Genomic DNA, 19,282 nt, shown 5'->3' on the forward strand with positions numbered 1-19,282 from the left:
GTGCCCGTTTATGTTTCCTGCAAGCCTACTTGAGCAGAGACATTGGGTTTCTCCTGCCCTTGGACTGAATTTATACCATTGGCTCCCCTGGTTCTCATATCTTCATGTTTGGACTGGAATTATATCACTTGTTTCCTTGAGTTTCCAGGTTGCAGGTGACACATCATGAGATTTCTTAGCCTCCATAATTGTGTGAGCCAATCCTTCGTGATAAATCACTCACTCTCTCTCCATACACACACACACACACACACACGCATATATATACACACACATATATACAGTGAGATAAATATATTATATATAGTCTATCATCTATCTAATCTAATCTAATCTAATCTATCTATCTATCTATCTATCTATCTATCTATCTATCTATCATCTATCTATTTTATTGGTTCTGTTTCTCTATGTAGCCCTGAATAATACAGTGGGCTAGACACAGGCCATCTCAATGAGGAAGATTTAAGCCTAAAATCTCTAAACCACCACTTACACAGGTGCTCTGTAGAGGGACAGGATTGACGGAAGTCTGAGAGAGGCCAAACACTATTCAATACCATCAATAGTACTCAGAGCCTTTGGCAGCCTCAATAGCAGAACATCCCTGAAGCAAACAGCATTGACATAAGGCTTCCGTCCACAGCACTGATAGCAGTAACACAGCATTGGCAACAGTAAAGACAGAATTTATCTCGTGGCAGCTTCTCAGGATTCTAGTCACAGCCAATCATGTGAACATAGATCAAGTTCATTCACAATGAGGATTTTTACTAATGCAATGCCAACTGGGTTGCCCAGAAAAAGCTCAATTCATTTGGGCCACTGTTTCTAAAGACAAGAGGGAAAACCTACCCATTCCATGTGCCTTCCAATTATATATTATTTTACTGGGTGTAGCTTGCTGAGAAAACAGGACTTTGGCGAAAACTGGCTATGTGTGGTGTGTGTTGTGGAGCAGGGGACTGCTGGGAAAGAGGGACATGATGTTTAGTTTCACTTTCCCATCTACTCTGTTCATCATTCTAGACATTCGCTTTCCAGGCTGAACTTGACCACTGCCAAAGGAGAAGCTAGCTGAAGAAGGGGCCAGTATTTAATCTAACTCAACATGGAGCATATTAGAGCTCCTCACAGAGAGAAATTATGTGGATTCAGGTACAAAAAGACTTCTGATATTGGAATATGGAATGCCATAATTATATAAACCTTGGTAGGAAATTTAGTGTAAGGAAAAGGACATGAGTCTTATAATATGACTAGATCTTACTCAATTCCAAATTCTGTCTATTAAAAGCTATGTGCTCTGGGATGAATTAACATTCTTTTTTTTTTTTTTTTTTTTTTTTTGTCAGAGTCTCACTTTGCTGCCCCGGCTGGAGGGCAGTAGTGCAATGTTGGCTCACTGCAAACTCTGCCTCCCGGGTTCAAGCGATTCCAATGCCTCAGCCTCCCAAGTAGCTGGGATTACAGGTGCATGCCGCAACACCTGGCTAATTTTTGTACTTTTTGTAGAGATGGGGTTTCATCATGCTGGGCAGGCTGGTCTCAAACTTCTGACATCAAGTGATCCACCTGCCTCAGCCTTCCAAAATGCTGGGATTACAGGCGTGAGCCACTGCACCTGGTCCAGATTAACATTTCTGAGACTTGGTTCCATTATTGTAAAATGGAGATAATAATATTAAAGTCATTGGATGATGATGACAACTAAATGGCATGATTCCAATTAAATGCTTAGTGGAGTGTTTGGCACATAATAAGAGCACAATATATGCTAGGTATCATTTGATACTTCATCTGATATTTTTCTCTTGAGCCTCAATTTCAGTTTGTTTTTATGATTGTCTATAATGCATTTGAATCCAGGGCAGAGACCAAGAAAATCATTTCATTCCATGTGAAAAGGATGTAAGCAGTATGGGACATAACCAGGATATTCCATGCAGGACTCATTTTTAAGCAATGTCAAAACATACCGGTGGGTATATGCATGCTACAGAGCATTCTTCATAGACCAAGGGACTTCTGCTTGCCGAAAAAGAATGGTAGGATTTGTGCATTGGTATCCTGAACACTTCAAGACATTGGTAGTTTAACCACATGTTTTTCTCTTAGAAGTAAAGCATAATGACTACCAAGAATGTCTTCTTGCCTGTATAGTGCTGGGTCAAGAGCCATAAAATAGCTCTTATTAATTGGGTGCTTATTATTTACCTAACACTTTGTACATATTTTATCATTTTAAACTCAAATAACCCAATGGTATAAGTAACATTAGTAAATCCCCCTTTTTCCAGTGAGGACAAAGGCACAAATTTGTTCTGTGGAGGACAAGACTTTGCTTTGTGTTAGATGAGAATTACTCATATCTTTCTTTAAGCCTCAATATCCTTCCCTAGTTCTACTTTCTCTTTCTACTTTCAAGAGTCTTACTTACTCCCTACTCTGTAATTTAAGTAGCTTTTCCAATACAGGAAGTAAATGGTGGAACGAGGGTTTTAACCCACGAATCTTCAAAGTTTGAGTATAACTCTTTAATATTTTAATTATGCTTTACTTATATTTTACTTCCAGTCATTGGAGTAGCTTCAAATGTGGAAGAAATATCTGTGCTATGTGGAGGACTGATACAAATAATTTAACTAAAAATGATTGGTCGGGTTATATTGTATTGTTGTGAGACTGCAGAGGAAACACCCAGAGAACTGAGTATTGTTGACTGGATGGCTCATTTGTAACTCAAAAATAAATGCAATGAAGGAAATGAACATATTTTCATTAGAGTTTGTAAAATATTATGCACTTGAAATATCTTAGAAAAGAACAAATACTAACTTCAAGTCATGTGTAATCAATAGAGTCCAGATGCTAGGAAAAGGATTTAGATGGCATGGAGTCAGATTCAGCTACAATAGAACAATTATCATCTTAATGTTAGTACTTTCATTTTCCATATCCTTTAGTCCTTATTCTTTTTTAATTAAATAATATTTCTCTTGAAAATTTTGAGCTCATTGTAGACACTAATAGGATCAGACAGGACTTTGCTCCATGTTAGATGAGAATCACATATCTCTATTGAAGCCACAATATCCTTCCCTAGTTGTGCTTTCTGTTTTATTTCCAGGAGTCTTACTTACTTCCTCATTTGAAATTCTTTTACCTAGAGAGTTGTTCTAAACTCTTCCACTTGGACTCAAATAATAGTTGATTGAAAAAATAGTTAAGAAAGAAACAGCTAATATAATTAATAAATCATATTCTGGTTATATCAGAGATATGGCCTTGATGAAGTATAAAATGCATCATAGGTAGATAGGTACAAATACACTAAACATCTAAAGCTGAATTTTGAAATAAAATACAAATCTTTTTATAGTTGCATAAGTTATTTGCCTGACTTTTTGTATAACTTCCTCTAGCTTTATGGAAACAAAGTCACTGATGGCATTCAAAGAGAGTTGTCCCTTGGATCCCAGAGGCAAAACTAATGTAGTTGTATCCAAACTTAAGAACAAAGAAATGTTGAGGGTAAATTTCAGAAAATAGTTAAGTCAATTTCTATTCTTCCATTACTCAATGGTACTGGGTCATTGGCCCTGAAGGAGTTTAGTAACTACTAATTGACAAAGATAATGAGAAAAGAAGGCTGAAAATCAAAGAGAAAGCTAAGAATAGCATCGCCCTTATTATTGCAGTGCCTTGTCACTATTACTTTATGGACAGGTGCATGCTCCTTATTTAAATTGACTGTGCAGAGTGAAACACCTGGATTAAAAAGCCCTCTTTCACAATAAACTGTGTCAAAACTTAGAGTTATTAGCCATTGTTCTTATCTCCCACTTGGCAGGAGCGAATTCACTTTCACACTCTGTATGTTAGGAAACCAATCTAATAATGCATGTTGAGATTCTTAGGAACAAAGTACCTTCCTCTAGACCTCATTTTATTAAATTAAACTGCAGGAGCAAGTACAATAAATAAATTTTAAATTTTAGCTCTGTTGATATTCACAAAGGTTTGTAGTGATTACAGGTGTACTTACCAGATTAAAGTTAGAATATACATTACCACTGAAAGAAATACATATTTCTTAGAAAACAGAAACAGGCTTCAGTGTGGCTCTTTCATTTTTCAAGTCTATATTTATTCAGCAGGTTGCTTAAAGTGGGCCTGCTCCCACATTCCCATCTCCCTGAGGCTACAGCTGATGCTGGCTTGGTCCTCAGGAGTCTGGTTTAATTTCCAGCAGTGAATGATGGTGGAGATCAAACTACTGATCTTGAGAAGGTCCTGGAGGGGCTTCTAATGCAAGATCAGCCTCCACGGCCCTGAGGCTACAAATGAAATGTTAGGGAATTAAAAAAAACAATATTCTACACTTTGAGCCATTGAGCTTTCCTTAGAGGACAAATATCAGCCCAAGCTGTGTTTTGCTCTGAAAGATGCCTAATCAGAGTTAAATGTTTCCCAAGCTTCCATCTGAGTGAAATGCCGTGGTCTTTGTATTTACGGCAAAAACCAGTTGACCATTTTTGCATGGTTTCTTCTGAAGCTGCCTCATTTCTATCACAGTTATGTTTTCATAGAATCACGATCATGTCTAAATGTGTAAGAGATCTTTAGTGAACCTTACTTATTCTGCAGTTGAGCAAATACATCTGCTGAGGTTAAATGAGTTATTCAGTTTCACGTGGCTCATTACCAGCTGAGTCAGGGCTAGAACTCAAGGCTTGTGATGCTCATCCTAGTGCCCCACTGATTGTACCTCGAAGTATCTCTCATGAGAAGTTTATTAAAAATATTTAAACATATGAAGCACAATAATTTTAGTGAGTCCTCTATGTACCTTAAGGGCCATACTTAATGCATATACAAGTCTTTATTAGGTCATAAATGTAACCTATCTTAAATTAATATTCCAGGTGTAATAAATATTCATCTAGCCACAGCATTTTAAATATATTTTAATAAAACTTGAAATATTGTTTTTCTAGATGCATGGTTTGTTAAACAGTAAATAAGACCACAGTTCTCTTGCTTTAGAGATTCACTGAGTACTTTTTTCATGGTAATAGGTAGCCATTTTCCCTGACATCTAAATAATTGAGCTATATTCATAACCACATTTGAAATAGTGAGTCAGAATAAAACCTACACTGAATGCTGGTAGTCATTACTAAAAAATTCTAGAAGTCACAGCAAAGAAGGAGAAATAGCACTAAGTAAGTGCGAGTACTTTATCTAGAATCTAAACTAAGGTCATCTTGTCTTTCAATAATTGCTCAGCTGAAAACCACAGCTGTCATTCCCTCAGGGGTTATTGCCATGGGGCTGTCATCCCCTCTAATAGCCCCCTTTTTCATGTGACCCTCAGAGATGTCCTCTGCTAAGCCAGGAGCAGCTATGGCAGAATCCAGCTCCTGAACTACTGCCAAGAAACCTGAGGGGATCCACCAGCTGCTGACAGCATGCCGCATACCCAGCTCCTGTGAAACCACTCCCTGTGCTCCTCTGCTTGTGATGTGTCCAGCACCTGCCATACAATCAACCTCTGCCCTTTTCGTCCTAAGTCTTTACTTCCTTCCACCAAGCAATCTGCGATCAATGTTTTGGACTACATGGACAGCAGTGGCTGTCCCAGGATTCACTGGTCTTAGGTATTAACCCCTGGGCTGGCTCTTGCATCTCATTCATGATTGGGATTTAGCAGCTGCTGCCCCCTCGTGCAGCACCTTCACTTGTTAACAAATGATGAGCTATATAATAAACAGCTTTTGCCCCTGACTTGCATACTGTGTATGTATACATATTGTATACCTATGCTTATTGCATACAAATACATCATATTGTATACATATTGCCATATCTATACATATTGTATACCTATACATATTATATACAATATGGAAGTCAGGGGCAAAAGCTGTTGCTTATATAGCTCATGGGGGTATTTTGAGTACTCCCTCATAATTGCCAATTCCCAAATAAACTATCCAAACATTTCTATCTAGCATAGTTGGGGAAAATGGGCAGTCTCATGGAGGGCTATGTTATATGGCTGGATTGCTGTAAAAAAATATGTGACAGAGCTATTTATTGCTCTCCTATTCCATGAGAAGACTGTTTATTAACTAAACCATGGTTCACATGTGTCCCTTTTCTTCGTCAGTTTTTTCTTTTAATGCCTTATAAGCCATTAAGATATATTTTCACTATGGTATCAAGTTGCTTTCTTTATCTTCTAATAGCTTCAATTAATCTCTCCTAGTTATTACTGCATAAACTGCCCATAATTATTTTAATACTATTATGACTATATTATATTTTGACTAAAATGTCTGTGTCTTATTAAAAGATTGTCAAAGCAATAGAGTTGGTGATTATGATGACGTTGCAGTGCCACAATTTCAACTAGAAAACTGAAATCTATGGAAGGGGCATTGAGAACTGTGAAAAGTCAGAAATTTTATCCTATTTGTATGCTATTTGTATTTGTATTTTATCCTATTTGTATTTAACCCATCATAGTTTTGGGAATGCAGGCAGAAGACATAAGAAGCCTAGGTTAGAGACAAAGACCTTTATCATTTATGGAAACAGCAGCAGCCAGAGTGTTAGCATTGACACCAGATCCCTGAGCTCCAGTTCCCATAGGGCCAGTTGACACCTGCATATGCAGCAAGTTGTTTCACAGCAGAGGAATGTTGAGTTGAGGAACCTTGGATCATAGACATAATGAAGAGTAAGCCTGTTTGACATTTGACCCTGAGAGAAACACTGTATCTATTTTCCAAGACTGTTTCTCTACAAACATGCTTGAAAAGTTAATTTAGAACAAAGGGAGCCAGTGACTCTGCACCGAAGACATGCAGAAATGCAAGAGACCCATGGGGATTATTTTCGCTGAAGCAATACCCAACTCTTATCTCTACACTGCACTGCTCCTGTTGAATTCTCCCATGAGAATGACATTCCACTGACCACTCCGATTAGTCTGACCAGTAGAGGCTGCAACCAAATCTATTGAATATATCTCATATGTCATTCAGGTTAGAATACTATTAAGAAGACTCCAAGTAGCATGCAGTGAGTGGAGGCGTCTACCTATGCTAAGTGCTCCAATAGCAAAATCATCAGTCACAGTGACCTGTAACTCAAAGAGACTCCAAAAGTACTAGCACTTCTATGCATACAGATCTTCACAATCAGTGGAATCCCTTTTGTAATTTATGGAATGGGGTTATATAGTCATATAACACAAGCAAAAGTATAGTTTGCCCTCTGTATCTGTGGGTTAACCATCTGTGGATTCAACTAATCACAGATTGAAAATATTAAGGGAAACAAAGATGATTGCATATGTGTTGAACATATACAGACATTTTTCCTTATAATTAGTCCCTAGAAAATACATAATAACTATTTACATAGCACTTACATTGTATCAGCTATTACTAGTAATCTAGAAATGATTTAAAGTAGATGACAGCATCTGTGTGAATTAAATGCAAATACTATACCATTTTATAACAAGTACTTGAGTATCTATAAATTTTGGTATCTGCAGGGATTCTGGAACCAGTCCCCCAAGGATGCCAAGGGACAATTGTACGTTAAACTGACCCAAAGGGCTCCACCTAGAAAGTCACATTATTTTTCCTTTCCCTCTGTAATCTCTTCCAAAGCCTAATTAGCTGCATTCAAGTATTTCCCTTTCACCTCCACTGGACTGAGTAAAATGGTAACTTGGACACCTGTATCCAAGAGAGCGACAAAAGTTTGAGTTCCTCTTTTTCTTGAAGTTCCTCAACATATCTGAATGAGTGTATACAGCTTCAGTCTCTCTTGGGGAAAGACAGTCATTGTTCCTACCCTGAATTGTCTTTCTCCTTAAAGTGACTTATGTCAGGATAGAGAAGGAGGAAGAGGTTAGCAGTTGTGGAGAGACAGATAGCAGCTTAGCACCAGAAAGCAAGATGCTTTTACTTTTAGTTTTTGGCAGCAAGACATCTGCTAGGGGCTCGAACAAACAAACTTGTAATTTTTTAGTCCACCCAATGTTCTATATTAAGCAGTAACATAATCATTATTGACACAGTTTAATTAAGCCATGGAGTAACTGGACCAGCAGTTGCAGCCATGTTGTTTTCCTGCTGCAGACACAAAGTTTGTACCTTTTGGCTACATGAGACTTGAGAGACATGTTTGTTAATCATGAGTATCTACTCCCCCATTATGAAGAAAAATGACTTGTCACAAACTAGGGAAGTTTCATGAGACTATCAGGAAATTTCTCACAAAACCCTTTCAGGCCAGTAGAGTGGAATGATGTATTCAAAATGCTGAAACAAACAAACAAACAAACAAACACTTGCCAACTAAGAATAATATCCCCAGTGAACCTGGCTCTCAGAAATGAAAAAGAGATAAAGACTTTCTGAGATACACAAAAGCCCAGGAATTTCCTCAACACTAGATCTGCCTTATAAGGTATGCTAAAGGGAGGTCTTCAACTTGAAATGAAAAGACACTAATAAGAAACATGAAAACTTGAGAAAGTATAAAACTCACTGTTAAAGGTAAGTATCTACTCAAATTCAGAATACTTTAATATTGTAATGGTGGTATATAAATCACTTTTAACTTTAGTATAAAAGTTAAAAGCTAAAAGTATTAAAAACAACTATAACTACTGTGATAGTTAATGATATGTGTCAATTTGGCTGGTTAAGGATTTACCAAGATAGTGGGCAAAGCATATTTCCAGATGTGTCTGTGAAGGTGTTTCTAAAAGAGATTAGCATTTGAATCAGTAGACTAAGTAAAGAAGATCCTCCCTTACCAATCTGTCAGACCTCATCCAATCCAATGGAGCCCAGGAGGGAAGAAAATGGTGCAGGAAAGGTAAATTTCCTTTCCCTTCTGGAGCTGGGAGAGCCATCTTCTCCTGCTCTTTGATACTGGAGCTCCTGGTTTCTGGGCCTTTGGACTCCAGGATTTACACCAACACTCCCTTCCCCAACCCTCCATGGTTCTCAGGCCCTTGGACTCATATTAAATTACACCACTGACTTTTCTGGTTCTCCATCTTGCAGATGGCATGTATGGAGCTTCTTGGCCTTCATAATCATGTGAATCAATTTTCATAATAAATGTCCTCCTATATATTTATATATTCTATTAGTTTTGATCCTCTGAAGAACCCTAATACAGCTAAAATAATTTGTAAATAGATAAATAATATAAAAAGATTTAATTGTGACATCAATAACATAAAATATGTGTGTGTGGGGAAGAAGTGTAGAGCTTCTGTATGTGATCAAAGTGAAATTATTATCAGCTTAAAATAAACAGTTAGAAGATGTTTTATGTAAGCCTTATGGTGATCAACAAGAATAACCTTTAGTAAATACATTAAAATTAAAAGAATCGAAGCATACCACTACAAAAAAATCATCAAATCAAAAAGAACAAGGAATCACAAAACAGACAGAAAACAATTAAAATGGCAGTAGTAAGTTCTTGGCAGCAGTAATCAACAATTACTTTAAATGTAAATGGATTTAAATATCCACTTAAAAAATACAGGGTGGCTGAATATATTTTTTTAAAAGATCCAACTAAAATGCTGTCTACAAGAGACTCACTTGACAGTTTAGAACTCACATAGGCTGAAAGTGAAAGTTATTCCATGAAAATGATAATCAAATGAGAGCAGAGGTTGCTAGATCTTATATTGTACAAAATAGGCTTTACACCAAAAACTATCATAAGGACAAAGAAGGTCATTATATCATGAAAAAAGAGTCCATTCATAAAGAGGATATAACAATCACAAATATATATGCACCCAACATTGGAATACCTAAATATAAAAACAAATATTAACAGAACTGAGGGGAGAAATGGACAGTAGTATGATAATCATAGGAGACTTTGATACCCCAGTTTCAACAATGGATGCATCACCCAGACAGATGATCAAAAAGGAAACAGCAGACTTACCCAACAGATTTATACAAAACATTTCATCCAACAGGAGAAGAATACACATTCTTTTCTAGCACACACTAAATATTATCCAGGATAGATTATAGGTTAACCCCCAAAAAAGTCTTAAGGAAATTAAAATCATATTAAACATCCAGCCATAATGATATTAAACCACCAAATTAGAAATCAGTAACAAGAGGAAAATTGAAAAATTCACAAATATGTGAAAATTAAACAACACACTACCAAACAACCAATAAATCAAATAAAAAATCAAAAGAGAAATTAAAAAATATTGACACAATGAAAATGGAAGCACAACATTCCAAAACTCTGGAATGCACTGAAAACCATTTTAAGACTTTTACAGCAAAAAATACCTACCTGAAAAAAGAAAGATTTCAAACAACCTAACTTCTCAAGAAGTTAGAAAAAGAATAACAAACTAAGCCCAAAGTCAATAGAAGAAAAAGAAAAGTAGAGCAGAAAAAAGTCAAATAGAAAATCTTTTATAAAATTAGGAAAGATTTGTAGAAGTAAAGCTTGTTGTTTTTTAAACATTTCCAAATTTATTTTACAAAACCAGCATTACGCTGATACCAGTGTTGGTCAAGGATAATAAAAGATAAAACAGAAACAAAAACATAAACTGGAAGCCAATATGCCTGATTAACATAGATGCAAAAGTCCTCAACAAAACACTAGCAAGCAGGATTCAATGGCACATTCAAAGGATGATACAACATGATTAAGTGAATTTTATTCCTGGGAGCCTAGGATGATTCAACACATGCATATCAATGAATGTGATACACCAAATTAGCAGAAAGAAGGATAAAAGTTATCATCTCTATAGATGTAGAAAAAGCATTTGACAGAATTCAACAAACTTTCACGATAAAGACTTTAACAAATTAGGCATACAAGGAATATACTTCAACATAACAAAGTCCATATATGACAAACTCACAGGTAAAACACACAATGGTGAAAACCTAAAAGCTTTTCTTCCTAGATCAGGAACAAGACAAGGATACCCACTCTTTCTACTTCTATTCAATATGGTACTAGAAGTCCTAGCCAGAGCAATTAGTCAGGAAAAAAAAAAAAAAAGAAAATCACCCAAATCATAACGAAGTAAAATTGTCTCTGTTTGCATATGACACAATTCTATACATTAGAAACCCTAAAGACTCAACCAAAAAACTATTAGAACTAGTAAATATTAACAGGCAACCCAACAAAGTAGGAGAGAATCTTTACTGAGAAGTAGAGAAGGGCCAGACAAGTGTCAGAACAATTCTCTGTCGACAAAGAGAAGTCATCCACTTTTTTGAGAAAGAGAATCATATGATGAAATTAATTTCATGAGTATTATTTCAAATGCATTATTTTGGCAAAATAGAAGAGCATAGGGATAGAAGTCAAAGGCGGCAGTAGGAAATTCACCAAAGGAGAACAAAAAAGCCCAACTTAAATCATTGCCATGATAACAGAAAGAAAAAAAATGGAAAGAAATATGTAATTTTAGAAGACAAAGGAAGAAACGCATAATAGGTTTCCCCACTTTCCAATCTAGCTGCAAATTAACCTCAGCACTCTCTTCCTGAAACACATTACTGGATCACCACACCTTTAGAACAACATCTTAACTACTTCTCCCGGGAATTTCAACATGTGAATATGAGTTTGCTTCTTAGAATCCTTCACTGGGAAGCTCTATGTTGTCATTTTCTCTACCTTTACATCTTCTTCCATAGCCTAAAGTGTTTTCCTCTTCTCCAAAGCCCCTTCCATCTTTCAAAATTAATATCAAATGTTAATTTTTTGGTAAGGTGAATGAACTATGTTTGCTCTTCTCTGTACATTACTTACAGAACTTAGTAAACACAGACATGGGTTATGTACCTGTCTTATCATGCTTACCAGATAGTATATGTGTGAGAGCAGAAACCAATTTTATGTTGGTTCCATTGCCAGCATCTATCATAGTGTTTTGCACATACTAGATGCTCAATAAATGTTTGTTGAATGGATGAGTTGAAAGTACCTTGTTTATTGGCACAACTTTATTGTTGAAATGTTCTGGGGATTTTTTTGTCTCCAAGACAGAGAAACTCAGAATTCTCCTTCTAGAGTAGGAGAGACAAAGATCCATGGTTTATTAAAAAAAAAAAAAAAAAGCAACACTGTGGGTAAACCTGGGAAATTACACAGGATGCCCAGTTCCTCCAATTATCCCTGGGCTCTTAAGTAGGAAGAGAAGTCTGAAACATGTAGTTTATAGGATTCTGCTAATGAGGTACCTGGTATTATGCTCAAATAAGCAATTCTCTTTTAGTGACACAGCCACTATGAAATAATATTAGTTCAACCTATCTTACATGAAAGGCAAATTATATTCAGGGCACATTACTTTCTGAAGATCTGTTGATATTTTTGCAATTTTACCCTCCCACCCCCCACCCCTCACACACACACGAGAAACTCATGGTGGTGCTCTAAAGAAATTAAACCCAAGGTCGTACTCTCCAGAATGGGTTAAGAATGCCAAAGCAAGAAAATAGATTACTCTTGTGTAACGTTTTACAGTTTATTTTAAGTTTTAATGACATCTCACTGTATTTCTAAAATGTCAATGAAAAGTGGATACTATTAATATTTCCATAAAATTTTACTGACAGTCACTGGGGAGCCAAGCAATTATGCAAATTACCCAGATTCACACGGTTATTGGTTATTAAATGATAGTATCAATGCATCTCTATGTAATGCCATATTGGATAGAGAGAAAAACTGTTTGGGGAGTCAAGGAGCCTTTGTTGAAATGCTTTTCGTAATACCTATTATTGCAACTTTCTAAAGCTCAAGTTTTCTCATATCAGTACTTGAAATAGTAAGATCTACTGTATAGAATCGTGAGGACAAAGTGAATGGCACATGTGGGCACCCACAGCACAGGTTTTTCAGAGTAGGCATTCCATGAATGCCAGTTTCCTCTTACTCCACACCCCTTCTCTTCATGGAAAACCATCCATGTATACATAGAACATGTAGTATATACATCTATCCACACATACACACAAGCGTATTGATGTACTAATGATACAGGTGTTGGGCTCTTGTATATATTAGAGAAGAGCAGACATAAAGAGGATCAACATACAATTTCATAAGCATTCAGCTAAATATGGCTGTACCTATTACTAACGTCATTCAGCTGATGCAACCAGGATTTCACAAGAAGACTCTAGCAGCTGTATACACAGAGTATTAGGTGATGTCCAAAGTATATAAAGTATTCAGTTATACAAACAGTATTAGGTGATGAGGGCCTGGGGTTGGGGGTTGGAGTGAGTGGGGATTTCTCAAATACAACAGGTAGAAATCATCTGACCTAAAATACTGAAATAAATTCAACATGTTAGTACAGGACCTCCGAGATGATACCATTTTATTTTTATATTTCTCCCCCAGTAGTAAATAGTCCAGTGTTGTCTCATTGAGAAACTAACCTTCTATTTCAGAGATTTCACTCCTCCAGGACAGAGGGAGACTTGATAAGCACAAGTATGTCCCTCAAACACCAAAATAGAAGAAAGTGTTATGATTTAAATTGACTATTTAGCCAAAAGGAATTGGAACTTAGAGCCAGCAGATAATTTAAAATCCCATTAAAATGGCTACTGGAGCCACTGTGTATGTCAGTATGAGACAAATATAGAGGGATAGTTGAAACTAACTAAAATCATACATTTTTTAAAACAAATTTTACCAGAAATACATATTCTCAAATGGCCTTTAAAGTACTAGAACCTAGGAAAACAATACATTATCCTGATGCTATTCCCTATGTAAAGCAGTTTAGAAGCTCCTTTTTGGAAATTGACATCAAGGCCAATGTAGAAAGCAAAATAAATTCACGTCATAATCAATGTATTTTTTAACCAAGAACAATATTTTTTCAGTTGGAATATGAGAAACCATGCAATACATAAGCTTGAAATAATCATGAAAAATGTCAAGATGCCTGACTTTCTTTAAGGGGTCTATTTCTTTGCTTTGTTCACAGTAGGATATATAATTTTAACTTAGCCCAACTTCATTATCTATATTTAAGAATACCTTAAACATAAGCCAAGGTTTCAGCTTCACTCAGCTTATTTATTTATTGAAATGACTAAAATGAGCACATATTTTTGAATAAAGATATTTTGGTAGAAAGTCAAGTCTGAATAGAATTCTGAAATAAAGCAAATCACAACTTAGAAAAATAAATTCTAATCAAGCAAAACATATTGAAATTGTCCATATTTCTGTCATATAGTTTGTAAGGATCTTCATTTTCTCTTATACTTGCTTCCAAGTTACTCACTACTGGCAATTTCCAAGAAGAATAGAATTTTTCTTCAAAAAGATGTAAGTTCTCACTGTTTCAAAGAAGTTGCTACAACTTTCAAAGACAATTCTAAGAGAGGAATCTTAAGAATGTTTGTGCAATGGCGGTTATAATTGGAATAAGTACATAGCCTTTAAAATGTGTCTGTTTTGTTTGGATAATTTAAGAAGGATAGATCCTATTGAAATGCAGTCGCATTGGTTTATAAATAGACTTAATCAATGGATGGCATTGCAAGGAGCATCCAGTTTTATGAAAGGGGGAAGCATCACTTCCTTGACTATAATAAACAGTTCTGATGCATCCTCATACAACAAGAGGAAGAGTCTGCATGCAGAAGCACCACCTTCTAGGGATATATAAAGGATCAAGCTAAGGAAGGGTAGAAAAAACTTGAGACACTCGCTTCTTTCCCTCAACTGCAGCCTGCTCTCACAACCTCACTATGTCTTGCCCCAACTACTGCTCGGGAAACTCCAGCTCAGGATCTCTCAGAACCTCCTGCCATATTCCTCTCACCTCCATCGCCCTCTGCCCTACCAGCATGAGCTGTGGAGATGTCTTCTACTTACCCACTAGCTCTCAAGACCATACCTGGGTCACAGACAACTGCCAAGAGACCTGCGGTGAACCGACCAGCTGCCAGCCGGCCCACTGTGAGACCAGCAACCTTGAAACCTCTTGCGGTTCTCCCACTGCTTACTACGTGCCCAGGCCCTGCCGAGGAAGCAGTTTTCTTCCTGCTTCTTTCTTCTCCAGCTCCTGCCTTCCAGTATCCTGTAGACCGCAGAGCTATGCGTCCATTGGCTGTCGTCCACTGAGGCCGCTGCTCAATAGTTACCAGCACATAGGAGGCTGTGTGCCCAATGGCTATCGCCCCCAATTCTGCTTGTCCAACAGTTGCCAGCCCCAAAACCTCCTCACTTCTGGATGCCGACCCTCGAGTTGCTTGGCCTATCGTCCTCAAAGTCTTCACGTTGTGTCCGGCAGCCTCAGACCTCTGGGGCCTCTGTTCAGTGGTTGCCAACCTCTGACCCATGTGTTCAACACGTGTCGTCCATCTTGCTCTGGACTGTGAAACCAGTAGCTTCTTTGTTCCAGTGAATAATCACTCTGAGCATCCACAATAAAAATTCGAACTCCATGGACTTTTGCTTCTTTGCTAGTAGCAACTGATGTTTCTTAGTTTTACTGTGGTGATCTAATGCAAGCTGCTTCCCTCACATGTTTTATCTTGTTTTCATCTTTCCTTGACATCAAAAAAATTAGTTTACAATGCTATTCAATGTTGCTGTGGTCTGGGAAGAATGTATTTAATTTGCACTATAATAAATGTGATTAAGTCCAAATTAAGAATCTGGTTCAGTGCTTTGTGTTTCATGACTTAATTTTAACACAGAAATGACCAACGTCAATTGCTTGCAAGACAACTGAGTGGGACAAGTGATACTCAACCACATATTCTTACCTGAGAGTAGAGGGATTGTTTGATGGTTTATTCCTTAAGCTGCTTTTCAGACTTCTGACCCTATGTACTTGAGAGACCCAAAAAGTCCTTGGGAAAGTTGTTTTGAAAAGGAAAAATCAGGAATGATGCCTCTTATCTCTCTATCCCACTGAACACACTTCCACCAGAATGTTCTTTCTAATTGCAAACCTAACCAAGTTTCTGCTTATGCCTTTGATGGCTTCCTATAATCTATTCCCATAAGACAAATATTCAAACCTCTTAGCATGACAACTAGTTCCCTCACTGTCTTTCTCCCCCGTACCTCTCTGGCTTCATCCTCTTTTGCTTAGTATTGCAAATAATAAAACTAAGCTCCTGCGATCCTGACTTACACATAGGTCCCCAAACACATGCTTTTTACAATCATCCATCCTTTTCCACAGGTCATCATCGGGAGCAGTATGTTCTTCAGCTCTGTTTTGAAAACTCATACTTGCTTTTAAAAAAACACAGTCTGTGTTCATTAATTAATCTTTTGATTTATTCAGAAACAAATGTACTGCTTGCATACTATATGCCAGGCACAAAAGATACTGAGGTGAACAAAACAGTCCTGAACTATCACAGAATATGCCAGAAGTTATAAGCTATGGGACATGTAACAATTAAGGATACATTTTTTCTCTCACTCAACCTAAAATGTGGGGGGGTATATATTTCACAAATTAAAATAAAATAAAGTTGTAAAGGCATGAATATTTACCTTTTTGAGGAACTGGAATAGCTAGAAAACCTAGAAACTGTATCACTGTGCAAGAAAGTGATTGGCAGGCAGCTCGCAGTAACTCGCAGCTGTTCCCTTTAGACAGGGCACACACTTCTGGTTCTCAGTTCCATCTTGCCCTAGAGACTTCCTGACAACGAAGCAGAATGCCAGTTCCCTACGATCATGATCATGCCACTGCTGTTAATTTCATTCTGGTTTATTATTTGCCTTATTTGCTTGCTCTCCTGGATATTTTGAATTTGTGACATCTGGATCCCTTATTTTTGGAAGCTTTTCCCCAGCCCTCTCTGTGCCCCTCACCCTAATCACACATTGGCTCAGACTTTTATCTCAGCCGTATATCTATTGTTAATCTTGTTGAACTGTTATTTTTAACATCATTTTAAATGAGATTTTAGTTAACATATAACATACATAACTAATTTTTGCATGTTCTTGAACTGTAAAATGAAATTATAAAGTATTTACCCATTGGTATCTGTCTTCTTTTACTAAATATTATGGTTGTGTGATTTTTCCATATTGTTATATGTACCAGTAGTCTTTTAATTTTTTTGTGTGCATAATATTCAAGGTTAAAACACCAAAATATATTTATACATTCTTTCATTGATGAGCATTTAGGTTGTTTCTAGTTTGGATCTATTACAATTAGTGTACAGAATATTCTTGTATTCTTGCATTATATTTTCATACACATCTGGATCTATTTCTATTCTGCAATATGTGTAAGGGTGGAATTAAGCTATGTAGGATGTGCTTGTTCAGCTCTAGTTTATACCATTAAAAAAGTTATGCCTTGCAGTTATGCTAATATTAACTTCTACTGTCAGAGTATGAGAATTCCAGTTGTTCTACACCCTCACCAACTCTTGAAGTTGTCAGGCTTTTTACATTTAGCATTTCTAGTGAGAATGTAATTCTAACAGATGTTCATTTATATTTTTAATTTTCTTGATGGTGGATTGAATTGAGCACTTTTTAAATAAAATATTTCTTCTTTCTTGGTGACAACTTTCAAAGACAATTCTAAGAGAGGAATCTTAAGAATGTTTGTGCAATGGCGGTTATAATTGGAATAAGTACATAGCCTTTAAAATGTGTTTGTTTTGTTTGGATAATTTAAGAAGGATAGATCCTATTGAAATGCAGTCGCATTGGTTTATAGATAGACTTAATCAATGGATGGCATTGCAAGGAGCATCCAGTTTTATGAAAGGGGGAAGCATCACTTCCTTGGCTATAACAAAGAATACTGTTGCATCCTCATACAACAAGAGGAAGAGTCTGCATGCAGAAGCACCACCTTCTAGGGATATATAAAGAGTCAAGTCAAAGAAGGGCAGAAGAAACCTGAGACACTCGTTTCTTTCCCTCAACTGCAGCCTGCTCTCACAGCCTCACTATGTCTTGCCCCAACTACTGCTCGGGAAACTCCAGCTCAGGATCTCTCAGAACCTCCTGCCATATTCCTCTCACCTCCATCGCCCTCTGCCCTACCAGCGTGAGCTGTGGAGATGTCCTCTACTTACCCACTAGCTCTCAAGACCATACCTGGGTCACAGACAACTGCCAAGAGACCTGCGGTGAACCGACCAGCTGCCAGCCGGCCCACTGTGAGACCAGCAACCTTGAAACCTCTTGCGGTTCTTCCACTGCTTACTACGTGCCCGGGCCCTGCCAAGGAAGTAGTTTTCTTCCTGCTTCTTTCTTCTCCAGCTCCTGCCTTCCAGTATCCTGTAGACCGCAGAGCTATGCGTCCATTGGCTGTCGTCCACTGAGGCCGCTGCTCAGTAGTTACCAGCCCATAGGAGGCTGTGTGCCCAATGGCTATCGCCGCCAATCCTGCTTGTCTAACAGTTGCCAGCCCCAAAACCTCCTCACTTCTGGATGCCGACCCTCGAGTTGCTTGGCCTATCGTCCTCAAAGTCTTCACGTTGTGTCCGGGAGCCTCAGACCTCTGGGGCCTCTGTTCAGTGGTTGCCAACCTCTGACCCATGTGTTCAACACGTGTCGTCCATCTTGCTCTGGACTGTGAAGCCAGTAGCTTCTTTGTTCCAGTGAATAATCACTCTGAGTATCCACAACAAAAATTCAAACTCCATGGACTTTTGCTTCTTTGCTAGTAGCAACTGATGTTTCTTAGTTTTACTGTGCCTGATCTAATGCAAGCTGCTTCTCTCACGTTTTATCTTGTTTTCATCTTTCCTTGAGATAAAAAAAATTAGTTTACAATGCTATTCAATGTTGCTGTCGTCTGGGAAGAATGTATTTAATTTGCACTATAATAAATGTGATTAAGTCCAAATTAAGAATCTGGTTCAGTGCTTTGTGTTTCATGACTTAATTTTAACACAGAAATGACCAACGTCAATTGCTTGCAAGATGACTGAGTGGGACAAGTGATACTCAACCACATATTCTTACCTGAGAGTAGAGGGATTGTTTGATGGTTTATTCCTTAAGCTGCTCTTTAGACTTCCGACCCTATGTACTTGAGAGACCCAAAAAGTCCTTAGGAAAGTTGTTTTGAAAAGGAAAAATTAGGAATGATGCCTCTTATCTCTCTATCCCACTGAACACACTTCCACCAGAATGTTCTTTCTAATTGCAAACTTAACCAAGTTTCTGTTTACGCCTTTGATGG

The 19,282-nt window shown here is 37.4% G+C and overlaps 2 protein-coding genes and 1 long non-coding RNA gene across 4 annotated transcripts in view; all 3 read left to right on the forward strand.

The window, feature by feature from the left end:
* Positions 1 to 5,627, forward strand: part of LOC134736835 (uncharacterized) — a 279,550-nt gene extending 273,923 nt beyond the window's left edge. For both annotated transcript variants that reach the window (XR_010121199.1, XR_010121200.1), the window contains exon 3: positions 5,381 to 5,627. This is a non-coding gene — a long non-coding RNA (uncharacterized lncRNA). The remainder of the gene's footprint in view (positions 1 to 5,380) is intronic.
* Positions 5,628 to 14,563: 8,936 nt separating this feature from the next.
* On the forward strand, positions 14,564 to 15,795 carry LOC129482894 (keratin-associated protein 26-1). Its single transcript, XM_055279433.2, has one exon. The coding sequence runs from the start codon at positions 14,844 to 14,846 to the stop codon at positions 15,474 to 15,476; it is 633 nt and encodes a 210-aa protein (XP_055135408.2). The 5' UTR covers positions 14,564 to 14,843; the 3' UTR covers positions 15,477 to 15,795.
* A 2,043-nt stretch (positions 15,796 to 17,838) lies between these two features.
* On the forward strand, positions 17,839 to 18,673 carry LOC129481824 (keratin-associated protein 26-1). The gene has a single exon (XM_055276955.2). It carries the CDS (start codon positions 18,041 to 18,043, stop codon positions 18,671 to 18,673), a length of 633 nt encoding a protein of 210 aa, XP_055132930.2. The 5' UTR covers positions 17,839 to 18,040.
* Positions 18,674 to 19,282: the final 609 nt, after the last annotated feature.

This window comes from Symphalangus syndactylus, chromosome 5 (assembly GCF_028878055.3).
Source record: "Symphalangus syndactylus isolate Jambi chromosome 5, NHGRI_mSymSyn1-v2.1_pri, whole genome shotgun sequence".
NCBI classification, from domain to species: Eukaryota; Metazoa; Chordata; class Mammalia; order Primates; family Hylobatidae; genus Symphalangus; species Symphalangus syndactylus.

Bases quoted from the DNA above. Each gene is read 5' to 3' on its own strand.
- LOC129481824 (XM_055276955.2), top strand. From the start codon at position 18,041: ATGTCTTGCCCCAACTACTGCTCGGGAAACTCCAGCTCAGGATCTCTC.
- LOC129482894 (XM_055279433.2), top strand. From the start codon at position 14,844: ATGTCTTGCCCCAACTACTGCTCGGGAAACTCCAGCTCAGGATCTCTC.